Raw genomic sequence first — 21,731 nt, forward strand, 5'->3', positions numbered from 1 at the left:
CTTAAACTTGTGAAATATAATATGCACAGAATTGTATGAAAAATACGATGATTGGATTTCCAGTGAACTTTTATTAGGCAAATTTTGTAAAATTTCGATTTTTTAATTTTTGATATTCAATTACGCCCTCTAGCGGTGGACCTACAATTATGAAAATAATTTCTAGGCTTTTCTCGGGGCAACTTTTGTTATAAATTTTTTTTTCCCAAAGCTGTAGTATAAACGGTTTCTGAGATATTGCCGAGAGCCATTCTTATTGGGACCCCCGGCACAATCCAAAAAGTAGAGAGATTAAGTTGCTAGGTGTAACAATAGAGAGCTTAAACGACAGAAGCGCAGATATAATAATTATTACTTTGACATCACTGTTAATAATGTAATTATATAGATTATGCTTTAAAATTTAATAAAAAGAGTTATTTATTTGCTTAAAATATTCTTAATTCAGACTGACATACAAAAAACTGAATTCTAATCGCTGATAATAATTACTGTAGAATTTGAATTAAATAGTGCTGTTTTCTCGCCATCGGTCCCAATTGTTGTATCTGACTCTTTTATGGTAATAAACTTATATTTCGATGCCATTTCCATAAAAACCATCATTACTGCAACTATTAGAATGGCAAAGAGGAAAAATTCGTGAGCCTAAAACAAAATACAAACATATACCTACATTGTTATCGGGGTTTATATCGTATACCAGAATTGTTTATTATTGATGTTTCGTCTGCACCTGCGGCAGCCTTATCAAAGTTGTTACTAGGAAGAGGACGTAAGCGTGACCTTTTATCGTTGCCTTTAATCACTGATTATGTTATTTTTCTCAAGTATCTTTACTATATCGTCCGAATCGTTATTGAAATGTTTGGTGGATCTGCGAAGAGTTTTTGTAGTGGTAATTGCCACATCCTGTTTAGATATAGACTTTCTTCTTTACGATGAAAATTAATTGGATGTTTTTGATTTCGATAGCTACCCACAAGATTCTCAAGCCAATTTACAGCAGAGAGAGGGTTAGACAAAGATGCGTTTTATCACCTGACTTACTTAATTTTTATGGTGAACTTGTCATATTAATAATAATACTGCCTGGGGTAATTGCGGAATGGATCGAGCATCGAGCGAGAAGCTTTGCGGGTAGCACAGCCGGTCCCACGCCTAGATAAAATATGGAGGGTAATAAAATTGATACCAATCTTACACAAAATCAATTTTCAATCAAACAAAATACTGCTTAAAGAAATAATAGTTGCGTTCGCGGGTATCTGTCGGCGACTAGTCGGTGACAATTCCTAACCTCACCTAATATAAATAATACCGTTAATAGATAAGGTACATTCCATGTCAAATCACTCAGGCAAAAAATTTTGGATCTCCGATTTGTCTGAAAATTGGTATATAGCTTCTGCGGGACGTAAAAATAAGGGACACGCGCCAACTCATAACTCTTAATGACAAACTTTTTTAAATCAAAATGTACACCGGCCAATTCGTAACTTTTCTACTACCTGGCCAACTCGCAAGTTTATAGAGGTGAATTCGAAACCATTGTTTAATTCTAATACCCTAAGTTGTTAAGGTTAACAGGTAAGAAATAAATTTGAACAGTAACGGATTAAGCCAAGACGGGGCATGTAGCATATTATTATGTAAGCGAATGGTTCTTGGTTTGCTTAAAAACATGTTGTGCATTATATGTACCTATAAAAAAAACAAAAATTGAAATCTCTTTTGATTTAAACAATATTATATGTATAGACCAGGGCGGATCTGTAAAAAACGTCTATTTGTGGATGTGCGAGGTGGCATTCGGACTTTTGCAGGTAAAGTTAGGTGACAACTTCAATAATAATAATTGACTTATGCTCCTTCTCAAATATGCCCGGAACAATAATAAAAAAATTAAAATATTTAAAAATTTCGAAAAACATTAATTTTTTTCTACATTCCTTGCTTATAACTTTAAAACGATTCATTTTGGAGCACGGTCGTAGGAAATTAAAATAAAGATAATTGAATTTTTTATGATATACGACTAGTTAAAAATGTCTTAAATTATTACCGTTTCTGCAAAATAGCAATAAATACAAAAGAAGGGGGCAAAATAAGCCTCTTTTTATTCAGTGTTTTTCAACAACTTTGGTTGCAATTAGAACCTTCGTAATTCGCATAGAAAATCCTTTTAACATACTTAAATCGTCCACCAAATTTCATTAAAATCGACTTGATAAATTTTGCATAATACTTTTGCAATCTAAATTTTTTTATAAAAATTCAAATTTTTTAAAAACTTTCTGAACATAAAGTAGACCATTTAGATTAGAAGTTTGCTAATTTTTTCACATATAAAGAGGCTCTCTACCTATCTAATACACTTTACAGAATTAAAATCGGATTATCTAAGCGGTCTCAGCACTGTTTTAAAGTGATAAACAATTTTTTGGCTTATAAACAAATACAGTGAGGACGTTTGAGTTGGAATAAATTCATTTTCTCGAGAATGGGAGTCTCTGGAGAAAAATCCCGAAATAGGTCGATTTTTATTTTTAAATTCTAATTTTTTGGTATACATATCATACTAGTGACGTCATCCATCTGGGCGTGAAAATAGTTACGAATTCACCGAGACCCAAAATAAGATATTTAAGGTCAAAAAATCTTCTTCTTCTTTTTTTTTCTCAAAATGTGATTTTATGCGATTTTACAGTGATTTGGTGTTTATTTAAACAAATTTGCATTTTCTGTCGTAAAGTATCAATGAAAAACAATATTTTAATAGAAAGGACTCAAAAATGTCATTATATGGCATTATAACAAGTTATTTTCAATCAAAACAAGTTCTTGATCAAATTTTATAGTGTAAGTTAAAATACCGTTTTTTACATTTTCCTCCATTCCCAAAATACATCATCATCGATTTGGCTGAAAATTTGCCCACAGATATCCAAAAGATAGAACTTTAAGTGGTTAGAAGGATTTGAATTATATTACAATACCAAAAAAGTTACATGCAGTAATATCAGACTCAAAAGTATATATTAGTCCAGTCGGGATAGCACTTGACCTTGAATGCCGAGCTGCCCAAAATTTTATTTTTCTAATCTTTAAGGGAGTCAATAGTAGCCTAAATTTATGAATTCCTCCGTTACGTTAGTCGCCATCTTGATTTTAAAGGAGAACCTGTTTGGCTCAATATCTCCGCCATTTTTAACTTTTCGACAAAAATGGTAGGAACTGAAATTGTTCCAAATAAATCGTATTTACAATTATTACAATTTCTTTTTAACAATTTTTGTCGTGAGGTCGATATTTTCGAGTTAATTTTACTTACAGTAGACGCCTATATTTTTGACTATAATATTGCATGTAACTTTTTTGGTATTGTAATATAATTCAAATTCTTCTCACCACTTAAAGTCCTATGTTTTGTCTATCTGTGGGCAAATTTTCAGCCAAATCGATTATGACGTATTTTGGGAATGGAGAAAAATGTAAAAAACGGTATTTTAACGTTTTCTACACTATAAAATTTGATCAAAAGCTTGTTTTGAATCAAAGTAACTTGTTATAATGGCATATAATGACATTTTTGAGTCATTTCTATTAAAATATTATGTTTTTCATTGATACTTTACGATAGAAAATGCAAATTTGTATAAATAAACACCAAATCACTGTAAAATCGCATAAAATAACATTTTGAGAAAAAAAGAAGAAGAAGATTTTTTGACCTTAAATATCTTATTTGTACGTCCCGCAGAAGCTATATTATACCAATTTTCAGACAAATCGGAGGTCCAAAATTTTTTTTGCTCCAAAATTGAGTGATTTCTACTAACTAATTTCTAAATTTTTAGAGGTACATATACCTTGTATATTTATCTATTAACGGTATTATTTATATTAGGTGAAGTTAGGAATTGTCAACTACTAGTCGCCGACAGGTACCCGCGAACGCAACTATTGTAAAACCTCAGAACCGGATTGATAATATGAAGAGGACCACGGTAATAAGTAAGGTCAAGAGAAAAACATCCAAGCCCAGAGGAGAATAACTACATGGAACATCAGATCACTCAACACTAGAGACCAATAACAGGGGACAGGAAACAAAGAAGAAAGGAAAATAACAGGAGATTAGGTGAATATATGTATACTAATGTACAGCGGAGTAGCAAAAGAAAACAGGGCCAAGGAAGGTATAGCCTTACTAATACAACAAAGATACCAAAATCACATCAAATAGAGTTAATATGTATCAGAAAACATTATAACAGCAAAACTTAAAATGGAGAAGAAATACCTGAACATCATCGGAGTATACGCCCCAGACAATAACAAGCCTCAAACAAAAAGGGAAATATTATGGAAATATCTATATAAATATAGATAAAAATTCATTGTTTATTTACAGTATAGTGAAAACAGTAAATACATCATACAGTAAATAGAAGTAGTTTGCATACAATCGTAATTAGTGACTCACTCAAGCCCTTTTACCTACAACCCTTTCAAAAATAAGGGTTTAAAAAAAACTTAAATTATTTTATGGCCCTTGAAAAAACTACAAAACGGTTTTTGGTTTTTAACATTTCATAGCTTAAAAACTAACCGAGTTATAAGTTAAAAACCTTATAACATATTTTAGGATATTATATCAGAACTCGTATAAGTACTGGAGCTTTGCAAGAATAAGTACATAATGTGCTATAGAACCTATTTTTCATTAGCTACAACTCTGCTTCTACTGGGTCTGCAGACTTCATAAAGCCACCATTTTTTGTTTTATTTTATAAGCTACGTTTTCTATCAATATTTTTTTCGATAAAAACTGACTTTTTGAGTTATTTGCGAAGAGCCGTCTGAAAACGTGGTTTTTATATTGAAAAATGGAACATTTTCATTCGCAAATAACTCGAAACGTATTGTAGTCCATGTGGTGAGACCGCTCCCGTCTGAAAAAATTTCTGATTCGGTTTCTTTGTGGATTCCTATTCAAAAATGTCCCCTTTAAACAAATCTGAAGGGTGCCGGGCGAAATTTTTGGGCAGAAATTGTTTAAACAATTTTTTTAAACAAATACAGAAGATCACGTTTTTTGCTCTGGAACATATATTCTTAAATTTTTTGGGTCATTCTAAACAAGAAAGGTATCTTGTAATTTGTCTCAAGAATGAATAGTTTTCGAGTTATAGGCGATTTAAAATCTGAAAAATGCGAAAATAAGCATATTCGAGGCTTAAAAACTCATATTTAAATTAGTATTTTTGAGGTCGCCAGATATTTAAATTGAAGATTAAACATTTAGCTTCAAGATTCTGAAGAGTGATCGCGTATAACCTTAATTTATACCGTTTGTTTTTTAATTGTTAAATATGCGTGTTTATCCGATCTTTTTGCCGGTGCGGCGCGCTCTATTTCAAAAATCTCCTATTTTCCTCCGAAAAATATTTTTTCAAGATTCTTTGGGATATTTTAAATAAAATAAGTGTCTTGACATTCTTCTCAAAAATTAATAATTTTAAAGTTATCAGCAATTTAAAATCCGAAAATTGCCAAAAAAACGCATTTTCGGATTTTAAATCGCTTATAGCTTTAAAACTATTGACTTTTGAAAAAAATGTCAGGAAACTTATTTTATTTAGAATATCCTAAAGAACCTAGAAAAAATATATTTCGGATGAAAATTTGAAATTTTTGAAATAGAGCGCGCCGCACCTGCAAAAAAATAGGATGGACACGCATATTTAACGATTAAAAAATAACGGTATAAATTAAGGTTAGACGCGATCACTCTTCAGAATCTTGTAGCTGAATATTTAATCTTTAATTTAAGTAACTGACAGCCTCAAAAATACTAATTTGAATATGAGTTTTTAATCCTCGAAAATGCGTATTTTCGCATTTTTCAGAAATTAAATCGCCTATAACTCGAAAACTGTCAATTTTTGAGAAAAATTACAAGATACCTTTCTTATTTAGAATGGCCCAAAAAATCTAAAAATATATGTTCCAGGGCAAAAAACTTTATCTTCTGTATTTGTTTAAAAAAATTGTTTAAAACAATTTCTGCCCAAAAATTCCGTCTGGCACCCTTCAGATTTGTTTAAAGGAGATATTTTTGAATAGGAATCCGCAAAGAAACCGAATCAGAATTTTTTTCAGACGGAAGCGGTCTCACCACATGGACTATTGGCTTAGCGAAAAAATTCTATAGTAGAGAAGTTGCTTATAATTAGTCGGTTTATTCATTTCCTGACTTATCTTGGACCTATTTTTGTCACCCACAAGAAGGGGTGGCTTTCACCCGCAAAGTCGAAGCAACCCTGGGCTCAAGTCCAATAATAAAGTAGAGGGTAAGAGAAACCTAAATCCAAAGTTTAATGCAATTCGGTAATGACACGGAAAATTACACGGTATCGCCAAATTTCACGTCCGTTACTGGCCTAATTTCACAAATAAGTTTTATACATTTCGTATTTTATTAACTAATTCATAAACTTTTTGCTGCAAACAAATGATCCCATGTGATATGTAGATAATTTAAAGATATTGAGATAACATAGTTTGTGTGTGAGATAATCAATATTCATAATGCATTTATTGAGTTGTTCGATATATGCAAATTAATTTTGGAATGACAAAGAAGGCCGTTATCTATAAGCGTGATTCTCCACGTGTATGATAATTATAGATGTACCTATAGATTACTCTCACTATTTTCCAGTTTTAGACTTCTGCAGTTGTATAGTCACTCAAATTTGATTCCAATTTAGACTATTTAAAATCCCAAGTAGGGTGAAGGGAACGATAGGGGAAAACCACAAAAAATAAGTTATTTATTCATGTCTTCATGATTTATTTACCCTTTCCTTACTAGAAAACCTGTACCTACATTTGCTTACAACATAAAAGAAAACAGTTTCTCAGTTTTAAACTTCATTCTATCACTTTGTCTTTTGTTTATCAATTTACATTGTTTGTTAATTATTTATCATTTACCGATTTGTTATTATCATTTAAATCCTATTTGTCTACCGATAATATACTACACCAGTGTTCACTAGGATTCATGTCGGAACTGTGAGAGGGAAAATTCAATGTCTGAATATTTATCTCACGTATATAATTCAGTAACGCCACGCCATAAGTACGACATTGCGTTAGTAAGACATTGCGTTATCATGCATTACGAATATTAAGATGAAATTATTTGCTATATATGGTGTTCAAAAAAACATCTTGTAATGTAATTTTTGCTATTTAAATAGCTTCCACGTAAACACCAAACTCGTTCTTACTTTCATGGAAATTCCACCTCAAAATATCGCAGAGCCCCCTTTAAACATCTCGTTTCTCTTATGTTGAACTTTTCACACGTCTAACATGGTCGTCGGATAACTCAAAGCGTAGATTAAAACTGTAAGGCCTTTTTCATACTTTACGACTTTGGTCGTCACGACAAACGGTCGTACGACCCTTTGTCGTGCTCATCGGACTTTCACACTTTACGACAGTATTCATCTAATTGTCTTAGAGAGCACAGAGCGTAGAATGAATCGGGCAAAAATTTATTATTTATACATAATATATTATTTATACGCAGAAAAAGTTCTTTGAACATCTGCAGATGTGATTGGTGCGTATTTAAATTTAGACAAATGTGCCGGTACTATTTTACAACAATATAATAAATTTGGGCTTTCTGCAGACAAATATTAGTTTATTACATGGCAGGTATAACGATGGGGTTTCCCGTTTATCTCCTAAGCCTATGGGATTAAAATTCTTATGATTTATTGAATTATTAGAGTTTTATTATAGCTCTGTATATTTCATCGAATTTTGACAGGAAGTAACATGAAATTTCACTATAGTTTATCATAAGAAGTAAAATAAACAAAGATAAGCAACATATCTTTAAAATAAGTACTTTTACTAAAAATCCTAATTATAATCTTTTGTAAATAAATAACATAAAAAATAATAATTGTTCTGAAGCTATTTTCTTTTGGTCTCTTATGCAATTTACTATTTTAGTTGGAAATAAGCCACAATTTTATTTTATGATTAAGTTTATTTGACGTTTCGATTTCCACTTCGGAAATCGTTATCAAAATACTTCTTATTTTTCTTCTTGTCTTTATCTTTATGCGTATTACATTACATGCCATAATTATTTCAAAATATTTTATTAGATTTGTACTTTATGTTTTGTTTTAAATAAAATGTAGCAATAAAAATGGTATTCAAGTAGTGATACACTAAAAATAATACAATTAAAAATGTTGCGTTTAAATAATGTTGGAAATTGATGGGCTAAAAAATTCAGGTTTGTAATCTACGAGTATACTTTAAATGTAATATAAAGTAAGTACAACTCACCAAACTTAGTTTTCTCCTGGTCCTCTAAGTTTTCAAAATCAGGGTTAACCTCCACTAAAACTTCACGCCATGCATTCCTTGTCGCATTTCTGTCTTTATACACATCCAAAGTTTTGTCCCACAACACTGGTCTACTTTGTACCAGTGAAATTAAAAATTGCCCATCAATATTGTCTGACGTTATGTACGTGCGACTAGATTAACTGGTACTACACGACTAACTGTCGTTAAGTATGGAAGCACTAATTTATGCCCGTGGTTCACTGATAGCACGGCACGACACGGCCGTCGTCCATTGCAGTGACATTGGACGTAGGCGAGGAGCAACGGCACGACAGTTAGTCGTGGTCATCCTGTGTGAAAGGCTCCGTACATTGCTGTATTGGACTAATGAAATGTACGCCTAACTGACGTTGAATTCGTTGGATAGTTTTTTATCATACCAAGTGTAATTCAATCTACTTTAGAAGCTTAATGAAACAAACAACGAAACCTTCGAACATTACATTACAAACCTTACAGCAAATGATCAGACGCTATGGAAGGCGACTAAGAAGCTTAAAAAACCATACACAACTATTCCTCCCCTCCATAAACCAAATGGTGAACGGGCTCTTTGCAACAAAGAAAAAGCGGACGTCTTTGCTGAATATCTTAAAAGTGTATGTCAAACCGAGCCACCAGACCCTGATAAAGAAGTGGAAGAACTAATTAGCGCAGCATGTCAAATGTCCCTTCCAATCAAAATTTTTACTCCTATAGAAGTCAAGAAAGAAATAACCAAACTTAACTCACGAAAGGCTCCAGGTTATGACTTAATCTCGGCACAAGTACTAAAACAACTTCCTCGTAAGGCCATTATTATGCTAACAGTAATATTTATTCGCATGCTAAGTTTATCATACTTTCCAAAAATATGGAAATTTGCAGAAATCATAATGATCATTAAGCCAGGCAAAGCGCCCAATGAAGTAACATCTTATCGACCCATCAGGCTACTCCCAATCGTTAACAAAGTTTTTGAAAGCTTGCTGCTACAAAGATGACGTAGCAATACTAGCTGTAAATGAAGATCACATACAAGCCTCACAAGACCTGAAACACTATCTGGACATACTCAGTGAATAGGTAGTACACAAAATGGCGAACAAAAGTAAATAAAACAAAATCATCTCAAATAACCTTTACCAACCGCCACAACACATGCCCACCTGTAAGAATGAAAAATGGAGGAATACCAACAGTAACAGACGCTAAATACCTTGGCCTCCATCTTGACCAACGTCTGACTTGGAAAAAACATATCCAGACCAAAAGAAGACAACTAGACTTGAAATTCCGGAAAATGTATTGGCTCCTTGGACGGAAATCAAAACTCAACATCCAAAACAAAATTCTTCTGTACAAAGCAATACTCAAACCTATTTGGTCCTACGGACTACACCTCTGGGGCTGTGCAAAGTCAACATTACTGAATATAATCCAACGATTTCAGTCTAAAGTTCTAAGATCATTATCAATAGTGGATGCACCATGGTACGTAACTAATCAAACACTTCACGAAGACTTAAATATACCTTTCATCAGAGAAGAAATCCATTGAGCCACGGAGTCACAAAATGAGCGTACCATTCACCATGACAATGAGTTAGTAAGGAAATTATTCCTTAATGGCCCTGACACAAGGAGACTAGATAGAACCTGGCCTCAGGACCTATTTTAAAACTTAAACATAAATAGAATAAGATGGATGAGACATCATTGTAAGTCTCTTCTTCATGCCCAAAAACATGGAACAAATTTACTTAATACTCTTTTAATGATGTAGATTGTAAATAAACATAATTACATAAAAAAACATAAAAACATAAAATAAAGATAATTACATAAAAAAACTTTAAAGTATTACGTAACGCAGGTTGGGGGAGGGTAACGCAAGTTAGTAAATGGACTAATTAAACATCTAAGATCAACATCACGAGAAAAACCAAATCCAAATATACAAAACCCTGATAAAAGCGGTCTTTCTATATGGATCAGAGACATGGACACTGTCGAAAAGCGATGAGAACTTATTAGGTACGTTTGAACGAAAAATCCTGACACATATATAAGGGGGTGGAATAAAATGACGTATGACGCAGAAGATATTTATAATTTTGAACTGTACGCAGCATACAACGAACCCGACGTCATAACATCCATAAAGATCGGACGTCTGCGCTGGATGGGCCATGTTAAACGGATGGTGGAGACCGAAACACCAAAACATATAATAAGGCAAACACCAGTAGGGAAAAGGTCAAAGGGAAGACCCAAACTTAGATGCATGGAAAAATCGAACAAGATCTGAAAACACTTGAGAGTACCCACTGAAAGAACAAAGCAAGGAACAGAACAGCATGGCGGAAATTGCTAGAATAAAACAGGACCCAAAAAGGGTTGTCGAGCTACTGATGATGGTGAAGTTGGGGAAGGGGGTCATGTAAAACGTTACGGCGCGTTATACGGGGAGGCGGGGTTCGAACAGCGCGTTACATAACATTGTTTTTTAACTTAAATAAAAAAACTACGGAATCACAATCTCCCAACTTTTCAACTTTCGTTTATATTTTACATAGAACCCCTGGATTGTATTATATTGCCCCCTCACGCTCCGCTCATGTTACAATAGGACAATAGTATTCAAGTGAAAAAATCTTAAAATTTGTATTAACCAGATCAAGCACATGTTTGCAAAAAATAACTGGACCTTTCTTCACAACAAAAGATGAAAAGGTACAGATGGGATAAAGAGGTTGTAAAATTGTGTTACGATACTTGAACGGCCCCTTTAACAAAAATTTATGAAGGAACAACAAAATATTTTATTTTTGATAGAGTAGGTTTAATGAATTTTTTGCTACTTTGCAATGTCGTCTTAAAGAATTATAGTCCGTCCGCTATAACTTTTCCCATGCGGTACGATTCATTTTCAATCAAATTAAGTCAAAACAGAAAGTGAAACGTACGCCGATATGTGTAGTATATAGTATACAGTATCCAAAATGTATATTACATATCGACGTTCGTTTCAATTTATGCTTTGACTTAATTTGATTGAAAATGAATCGTATTGCATGGGAAAAGTTATAGCGGGCGGACTATAGTTCACTAGTTGACATTTTATAACACTGTTCTTTATTTTTACCTAATACAAGTATGCACTTTTCAATTTTCATTGTTTTGAAATCACCTGCCGCAATATCAAATAAATCAGTATATTTTATTTTTCTTAATTAATTCTACTTCAACAACAGATTTTTCTCTTAATTTTTGCAGTGGAAGAGAAGGGATACCTTTAAAATCAGACTCAATCTGATCTGGTACTTGTTCTGAGCCGAAAAATATTCAGGTTCAGATATTATTTCACAAAGCACACACTCCAAAACCATAGGCGTAACCAGGGGGTGGTTTTGGGGGTTATAAACCCCCATTTGGATGTACTTTGTGCTCTATACGCTGAACACCATTATTGTTTCATACCCCCCAGAGACCATCAAGTAGTTGTAACCCCCCCCCTTAGGATCATCCTTGTTACACCTCTGTTCAAAACGAACGTAATAAACAAGCCAAGGACATACTTCTTAATATGAACTACAAATTAATTTGCGAAGTAGCAGAGTACAGATTCAGACCAATCCAAATAAGTCAAAACAAAAGTCGGTACGCTCTCAATTAGAATTGAAAATAAACACGTTGCGCAATATGATATTCAAACTTCAAACTGTTTGAAGAAGTTTGATTTCAAGTCAAACCTAAAGATATCGAAATCAAGTCAAGTCAAACTTTTTTACAGAAAAAGTTTGGTTTCCAAGTCAAGTCAAGTTTGTTGAATAAAATCAAACTAGTTTGACTTGATGCATCTCTAATTGATATTTTTAAAAAATATTATTAGTTTCCCTGAACCGTCTAACATAAGGAATGGTTGTATGCAAAAATCTAAATCTTAAACCAATGGAACCATAACTTAATCTCTCACTATGGAATTTTACCCAACATTAACAATATTACTTTAAGTATGAAAATTAGATTTGTGAATGATGTGTTCTACTCTTTTGTATGGTGTCAAAGTTGGACTTTCACGGATAACTTCTAAGAAATCCGGATGCCTTTAATATCTGGGTGTGTCGGAGAATCCTACGAATAAGTTGGGTGGATACAGATCGTAACGAAGTTGTTTTGCATCGGATGAGAAAAGTTACGGAAGTCGTCAGAACAGTTAAAAATCGCAAACTTGAATATTTTGGCCATGTCCATGTTAATATACTTCATTTAATAATAAAAGGCATCCCGTCGGTTCTTTGAGCATTGCTTCATTTGACGATAGGTAGGTTGCTAATCTCGCCTATCAACCCTCCACTTTTATCCGGGCTTGGGACTGGCTGTGATAACTACCACGCTACTCGATTCACCCGATAGTCATGCCAGGCAGTGTTCCCAGCCCAAGGAAAATATGGAATGACAATTTAGGGGCAGAATGAAAGGCACTGTTGAAGAAAACAAGCAGCACTGCCTATATCAAAGAAGAAGAATAATAAAAGGCAAGGTAGGCGAAAGAAGATGGCCAAGTCGAAGAAAAACGTCTTGGCGTAGAAATCTGAGAGAACGGTTTAACAGAGCATCTGCGTCCCTTTTCCGAGCTGCTGTCAACAAAATTACTATAGCCAATTTGGTAGCCAACACTCGATAACCGAGCACGGCACATGACGAAGGCGAACACATTCGTCGTGAGTCATATTTCATCTAATCCGTTCCATATTTTAAACCAACAACAATAAAAAGTTATACAAAGACAATTCTATAATAATATGTACAAAGTTATACAAAGACAAGCAAGAATCTATAAAGCAGCAATTAGATCTATAGTAGGGGAGCGAAGTATGCCAGCCTATTTTCACCGCGCCTTTCCCCCCCTCGTACAATAATATATCATATGCAATAACAATGTACCTTAAGCATTTTGACAAAAAATTCAACACCGATTCAGAACAGATTGTCTCTTTTCGCGGGAAGTTCCGAGTTATTTTGAACATTCTCGATCGTTTAATTATAGCTCCTTGTCAGTGTTCACGGGTATTTTATTTTATCAGAATTTAGTTTTGCTTTTGTTTTTAGTAAATTAGTCAATGTTGGTGTTTTTTTATATACTCACGCCCCCCATTACTAAAAGCGCGCCCCACAGGTTGAGAATCACTGAAGTATGCTAAATGTGCAGTCACTCGAGCGCTTCAGAGACCTATTGGGTTGTGAAAAGTAGGTCCTAAAACCAAAAGAAGTTAAGTAAAGTTTTCCATTTTAGTGGGGACTTTCCATTTTTAATTTAATTTTCCATTTACAAGAATCGTTTTTTCCGATTATAGCGCCATCTATCCATAATTTGAAAAAATGTTTCGAATAAAAGTTGCTTATTTTTAAGTATGTAATCCAAATCTGGAATAAAAATTTGGGGTTCCTATTTAAGATTTTAAAGTAACCCCCCACCACACCTCCGTAGGGCGTCGTGTTCGGTACCATTCGATAGATTTTTCAAAAATATTGATTAAGTGTATTTTGCAATTTTTCGATCTAATGTTTATTTTGCAAAATATCGCGGGATTTGCATTTAAAATTTTAAATTTAACCCCCCCCCCTCTCCGTGGGGGGTCATCTTTGGTATCATTCGATAGATTTTTGAAAAATATTGAAGACGTATTTTTTAGTTTTTCGATCTAACGTTCATTTCGTGAATTATTCGCTGTTTTTTTGTGAAACTTTTTAACTCACCCATTTCCTTACGCCCGTCGCAAATCGTCAGATTTTTGAAATATACACTGTTTTGCATGTCCTTAACTTACCTTATCTTAATCTGACAATTTCGAGTATTTTTAAGGATAGATTTTTTTTTCGGGCCCCCCTTAACGAACTCCCCTGTGTTTAGATCCAATATATGGTAGAGGTACATCTGCAGGGCACCAGGTTTCTCCACATATGATAATCTGATGCCCTCGAGGAACTGCAAAAATCCCCGCTTGGGCTCCCTACCACTATATTGACATACACGGCGAAGACAAGACCTGACACATCTAAAACGAGACGACTACTAGAAACAAAAGAGATGAAAATACTTCGACGAATATCAGGGAAAAGTCTGTTCGATAGGGAGAGAAACGAAAACATAAGGTGATCGTGCAATGTAGAAGACATAAATGGATGGGTGACAAAACGGAAATAGGTGTGAAACGAACACATTAGTAGAATGGCAGAGGATAGAATACCTAGTACGACTAGCACGATATAAGTCACCAAATGGACGAAAAAGTATTGGCAAACCAAGAAAAAGATGGTGCCATAATTTAAATAATTTAGGAGGCTAATATTGAAGAAACAGGCTTTGAAGCCTTCGTACAAGAAGGAAGAAGAAGAAGAAGAAGATAATTTTCACATGAACGAACTTTTACAAAATTGGCATGACTCCCAGTGAACACGACTGTTGTTGTAGTTTACTTTTCATTGGAAATCTGTATTTCACTAAATTGGGATGAGGGGCAGGGTAAAGAATAAAACCGTATATTTTCTTTATTTTTAAAGATGGCAGGGAAATTAAAAAAAAAACAAAATATTCACAAAATACAAGACTATAACATGATTTCGATGTATACTATACCCATCCTTGTACCTTGTCCTCTTTACAGGGTCTACCATAAGAAAAACAGTTCCTTTCTTCCACCCGGTATAAGCCCAAAAGAGAAGTTCAAATAGAGATTTTCCCAACAGTGTAAATACAAAATAAAATATCTAAAATAATAAAAAAAATTGAGCTGAATCCTATAATCCCTTCTCGAGAAGATCTATGCATAACTATGAAAATAACAAATATTATATTAACAATAATTTTATAAAATTGTTAGCTAATAATCAAAAAATAAAAATTATCGAAAGTGAAATCAGTTAAAAAATATTACCTACCTGACTACTAAATAAATTAATTTGAGTGATGATAATGACTATGAGATTTCCAACCGCAACCGAGAGATACCATCCAGCAACCGTCACAGTTTTCATACTTTTCGGAGCCTAAAACAGAAGGTAAAATTTATGAAATTATTAATTGGCCCATAAAAAACTGTCACAAATAAAATATTTTTAAATATAACTATTTTTCGAAACATTAGTAGTATTCGAAATTTAATCTTCATTTATAATTATTTTTTTAGGTATATAAATGAGTGTTTTTTTAATTTTTAAGAGGAATACTTCATGCACGCCAGATATTTTCTATCAGTAAATAATTAAGATGTGATCAACGGATGCCGTGAATACACAGACACTCAAACAGTAATAGCTCGTATACATACAGAAGGTTACGATGCGGTCTACCTGAAAAAACCCAAACTCTGCGGTTCAAGATAACATAGGAACAAATACAACCGCTCAACATGCGTACACATGTAACCGCTCAACGTCGTCAAACCGCGGTGGTTGTAAGTTACTAGGGGAGGGATGGTACCTCCAGTCAAACGATGTCATGCGTACGGCAGCGTTTCTCATCCTTTTACCATATGCGACCCAATTTTCCATAATTATTTTCATCGCGCCCCCCCCCCTCGTACAATAACAATATACATCATATGCAATAACAATGTACCTTAAGCATTTTGACAAAAAATTCAACACCGATTCTGAACAGATTGTCTCTTTTCGCGGGAAGTTCCGAGTTATTTTGAACATTCTTGATCGTCTGCCTGCATCTCCATCTTCTCAGTTCTGACTCTGACCAACCAGTCTTTGTCTTAGTCAAGTCAGTTCAGTGAGTCCTTCTGTAACTGTTAAATTTATTGTGGATGTGTACATATTATGTTCTAGTTACACCCTGTTTCGGTCAACTTTTCTCTGCAGAACAAGCCCAAGGAAGTCACTAATTTACATTAAATTTGTTGATAATTAGTATTATTTAGTATTAATATAGTATTCATTAATATTACTTTAGTATTCAATGCTCTTTAATTATAGCTCCTTGTCAGTGTTCATGGGTATTTTATTTTGTCAGAATTTTGTTTTGCTTTGCTTTTAGTAAATTAGTCAATGTTGGTGTTTCTTTTTGTACCGTACACATGATAGCATTTGACTGGCGGTCCCATTCCTTCCTTAGTAACTTACAGCCGCCGCGGTTTGACGACGTTGAGCGGTTGCATGTGTTCGATACGTTGCGGTTGCATTTTTCTTTGGTAACTAGAACCGCGGCGTAACCGCCTGCATGTGTACGAGCGCTTAGTTTTGCTTTTGTTTGCATCAATCAGCAAGAGACAGTTGCGATCGTTCACACAATAATAATTGTCTTTGATATTGTTCGCCGTAGTTGCAGCTGAAAGGCCTGGAGCAAACACTTCTAGACCATCTTCATTACATCCAGAAAATAATATACCACTGCAACATAACAAGTCATTTGTAAAATATTAGGAATTATGTATTAGGAATAGATATTTATTTTAGGTTGGTACCTGACACCTGATGCGACACGAAATTAACATCGTATTAGAAGAGAAGAGTTATTGCAAAAATTCTAGAAGGAGCCGAATATCACAAAGTTGCAAAATATGGTCTTGGTCAGAGAAATTAACTGCTGATCTTCCAAATTGTCGGGTATAATCACTGTGTCGTCCGCATAGCGTAGGTGGCTAATTGGTATGTCGTTCACCTTAATGCCTAATTCCGTGCCTTCTAATGCTTCGTGGAATATATTTTCCACATATAAAAATTAAAAAGTATCGGAGAGAGGATGCAGCCTTGGCGAACACCCTTACGGATTTCAAATTCATCCGTATATTGGTCTTGATCAATCCTCATATTTTGCCACTTGGTTCCACTACGTATAGATTTTAAATGTAGTAATTCCATCATGATATCATGCTTAACATTGTGAAATGCCTTCTCGTAGTGTATGAAGGTGAGGTAGACATCTAAGCAATGTTGTATTAAGGTGTTCAAACATAAAATTGCCTGTCTTGTTCCTAGTCCTCCCTTAAAACCAAATTGTGTTGTCCCTCTAAGTTCTTGTACTATCTTGTACCTACATTCTAGAGTGTAAGAAGGAAGAGTTTATGACATAATAGACCAGGAGCGTCATTTGAAATTTTGATAGGGGGGGGCAAGCATTATATATACAATACATTTATATGCAAACATAATACAAAATTGATCTATTTTTTTGTAAATTTCAGTAATTTTCAGGGTTAGGGGGGCAAATGCCCCCCCTGCCCCCTATCAACCTGCTATCTGTTCTGTTATGACACCTTCTCGATGATAAAAACCGTGTTTGTGAATTTGAAAAGATTTTACATCAGCATCAGAAAGTAATTCCCCGATTTGCATTAAGCAAACTTTTGATTATGTTATCATTATGTTATCTAGGTTAAGATCTGATAAATTGAATGGATTTTGATTACTCTTAATATTTTATAAGTTCAGGGTCAAAACGCGTCTGCGTCTCAGAGTTAAATGAATTAAATACTTTAAAATAATTTAAAAGAGATCGACAAATTAGTATTCAAATTGGAAAGGATGTCTACTTTAAACATACAATTGGATTATAACTAGTCTTTAAATTTGGAGATCTATTTTTAAATGTAAAAAAAGTTTCGCAGGAACAATCACAGTTCAGGTGCACCAGTAATGTGCACGTGCTGTATAACCCTTGTTAGAGATATTTTTAACAGTAATTATAGTGATGAGAGTAATTACTAGGATTGTTGTAGGTATTAGAAGGATTATTATTAATATTAAATAGAACGCACAAAATTACTTTTTTGTACGAGCGTGCAAAAATGTCTACTTTCGCGCACGCGTTTTAGTTTAGAAAGTTTTACTTTTCCGCACGCGTGTTACTTTTCCGCACGCGTTTTACTTTTCAACACGCGTGTTAATTTAGATACGTTAATATGGCCTTTCAGTAATTATATTACATGCAATAAACTAATATTTAGATATTATTTACTAATTTATTTCAAATATATTTTATTGTGTTCATGTTTTAATCAAATTAACGCGATTATTTCATTCATAGGAGATTTTGACCAATAGAAAGCTACAGAAATCTAAATTAAATCGATAATTTTTGATAATTGCCCGTCGTTAAGTATATTACGTCAGATGCCCTTCGTTGCTACGAAAAAATACATTCAGTGACATTAATGACAATTAATGTTTTAAAAATTATAAAAGTGATGACTTTCAACCGTGAAATATTTATAACAACTGTGTGTTTAATTGTACTAATTTGTACTTACATAAATAAATTACAATAAAATTTTGGTTTTGAACAGTTTTATTCATGAAATAATCGCAACACATTGCACTCGATATCTAAAATTAATATAGAATTTTTGCCCTCGTGACACTTTGAAATAATTTCACTCGCCTTCGGCTCGTAAAATTAAAACTGTCAAATTGACACTCGGGAAAAATTCAATAATTTTAGAGCTCTTATGCAATTACTACTGATTATTTCATTCATAGGAGATTCTGACCAATAGAAAGGTACAGAAATTTGAATTAAATCGATTATTTTTGATAATTGCCCGTCGTTAAGTATATTACGTCAAATGCCCTTCGTTGCTACGAAAAAATACATTCAGTGGCATTAATGACAATTAATGTTTTAAACATTATAAAAGTGATGACTTTTAATCGTCAAATATTTATAAAAACTTTGTGTTTAATTGTACTAATTTGTACTTGCATAAATAAATTACAATAAAATTTTGGTTTTGAATAGTTTTGTTTATGAAATAATCGCAACAAATTTAATTGCACTCGAACTCTAAAATTAATATATAATTTTAGAGCTCTTGTGCAATTACTACTGAGAATTCGATGAAATAAAATAATTTTGACATACTATTCGAAAGTCAAATCAGTAGACAATAACACTGGTCTACTTTCGCGCACGCGTTTTAGTTTAGAAAGGTTTACTTTTCCGCATTACTGTTCCGGACTACTTTTCCGCACTGAATTTAGATATTTTATTATGGCCTTAAAATAATTATAATACCTACATGCACAAAACTAATATTTAAATATTATTTACTAATTTATTTCAAATGTATCTTATTGTGTTCATGTTTTAATGAAATTAACGCGAAAATTCGATGAAATAAAATAATTTTGACATAATATTCGAAAGTCAAATCAGTAGATAATAACACTGGTTCCGAATCGTCGTCATGGAAACCAAGATCGTCGTCATGCTAACCAATTATGCTGAAAGTTTGGTTTTGACAACCTTGTCAAAGAATTAATTTGTGTATGTATTTTCATATTAATTAAATTAATTGATTAAGATTTGGTCATTTTTTAAAGACTCGTAAAAACTATTATTCCTAACGCTTGCAGAAAGTCTCTTTTCCGCACTCGACTGCTTGCCGAACTCCCGCTTCGCGTCGTTCGGTAAACTGCAGTCGCGTGCGGAAAAGTATGACTTTCTGCACTTGTTAGTAAAATAACTATTTCCATTTTTTGAATTTTTGCGATTTTTTTTTTGATAATGTGTTTCAAATTATAAAAACTGATGACAGTATTCGATTGTAGGGCCTCCGCAACGCTGAGCGGCGCCCGTGTGCGGGACATATTTTAGCGCCCTTTAAATCTGATATAGCCAATAAATTATGAAATAAATCTAGAATTTTTTATTTTTTACTCGTAGTAAAACAGAAACTGAAGAACTCAAATTTTATTTTTCTTTTAACTGATTTACTGACGATGTCCAAAGCAAATAAATCAAGAGCATTTGATTCAAAGTCCATCAAAGGAGGGTCACGTTCAACCGACATTCTTACTTAAGCCTCGGTTTCCTCGAAAGCGGCACCGATAAACTGCGAGCGTAACACTGCGATGAATGACGTCATAAAAAACTGTACCACGCAAAATAATAGCGGTGGTTTCCAAGCATGCATTGGAAGCCACCGCTTGCTGAGTTTGCACATTCCATTGCCGCAGTGAAGAACCTTGAATTTTTCACCGTATTCTGACGTACTTTATCGCAGTGCTACGGTCGCAGTTTGTCGGTGCCACTTTCGAGGAAGCTTAGGCTTGAAATCATCCTAATGTTTCTGGGCCATAAACCAGGGTATTTTGGGGTTAAAAAACCTATACTAGTCATTCCCACGAGTCATTCCATTTCAGTTTCACTTGTTGCCCTCTTTGTTGAGGTGGCCGGTTCTACAAATTCTACGTCTTCGGTAATGGTGATGATTTCCGTTGATATTGAAGGTTCAAATGCAAGACAAGGTGAAGCCGCGGTCGCTAGAAAACTTGAATATCTATAGTTTTACTATCGGTAAGTAATAAAAAAGATCGTCGAATGTTTTCCACACCACGCATAAGATGCGTCTAATCTTTCTGCTGCGTAATAATCTTACCGTTTTCTTGCCTGGATATCAAATATCAACTGATTGGTAAACGTGCAAATGCTTCTTACTGTTTTAAGTTATACAGCTAAATTTTGTAAATCTTGTACTCAGTAGGTACTCCAAAAATTTTTGCAGTACCTACTCAACTAAAATCGTTTCTTACGTTCAGTGGAAAACCGCCATTACGGAGGATTCTTAAACTGCAGAACTCAGAGAATAGTTCTCAGTCAATTACTAAGCTTATCTATTTCTGTGATATTTTCTACAAAATTCCCTATTTGTCATGTAATTGGTCACACTTCTCAACTCTTTAAATCTCGGATCACTCTCCATAAAATGATTTAGGCGAATTCAAATGACCAAGCGAAAAACTGATATACAGGGTGATTGATTAGTCGGTTAAAGCTCAATAGCTCCGCTATAGTAATAGATAGCAATAAAAGTTAATAACAAGAATTTTAGCCAGCTTTGAACTTCACATTACAAAATTAGTTAGAATGTTACAGGGTGTTCGATAACACAGTGGCAGACCAAACTTATGTTTTTTTTAACCCGCCAGTGGTCGCTGTATGACATTTTCTCTCACGGGTTCAGAAAATTGCGCACAACTTTTTTTCTGGGAAATTATACGCGCTGTAGTTCCTTCTAGTCTCCTAACTATCCTCCCTCGACAATCTAATAGACTCGTCCGCTCGGATAGTGACTCAGTTTACTGAATATCACCATATTGTTGAGTCAGTGCGCTTCATGTGAGAGATTCTCTCATCAAGCGACCACCGGCGGCGTCACCAACTGTGTATAAAAATTAATTTTATTTTTCCCCTTAAAACCTAAAATAATATCCTTTTATGTTGTAATAAAAGGTGCCGTGGATGTGGTCGATGATATGAAAATCCTATATTCTGTTTTACGGGTTAG

General features: G+C 33.9%; 1 protein-coding gene across 4 annotated transcripts in view; it reads right to left on the reverse strand.

The window, feature by feature from the left end:
- Positions 1 to 395: 395 nt before the first annotated feature.
- LOC114342354 (solute carrier family 15 member 1-like) overlaps positions 396 to 21,731 on the reverse strand; it is a 148,809-nt gene continuing 127,473 nt past the window's right edge. For all 4 annotated transcript variants that reach the window (XM_050658484.1, XM_050658483.1, XM_050658482.1 and 1 more), the window contains 2 exons: positions 15,376 to 15,483; positions 396 to 648 (listed from right to left, as the gene is read on the reverse strand). In XM_050658484.1, coding sequence (XP_050514441.1) covers positions 472 to 648; positions 15,376 to 15,483 — 285 coding nt within the window. In that variant the 3' untranslated portion in view covers positions 396 to 471. The remainder of the gene's footprint in view (positions 649 to 15,375; positions 15,484 to 21,731) is intronic.

Source organism: Diabrotica virgifera, chromosome 8, assembly GCF_917563875.1.
Source record: "Diabrotica virgifera virgifera chromosome 8, PGI_DIABVI_V3a".
NCBI classification, from domain to species: domain Eukaryota; kingdom Metazoa; phylum Arthropoda; class Insecta; order Coleoptera; family Chrysomelidae; genus Diabrotica; species Diabrotica virgifera.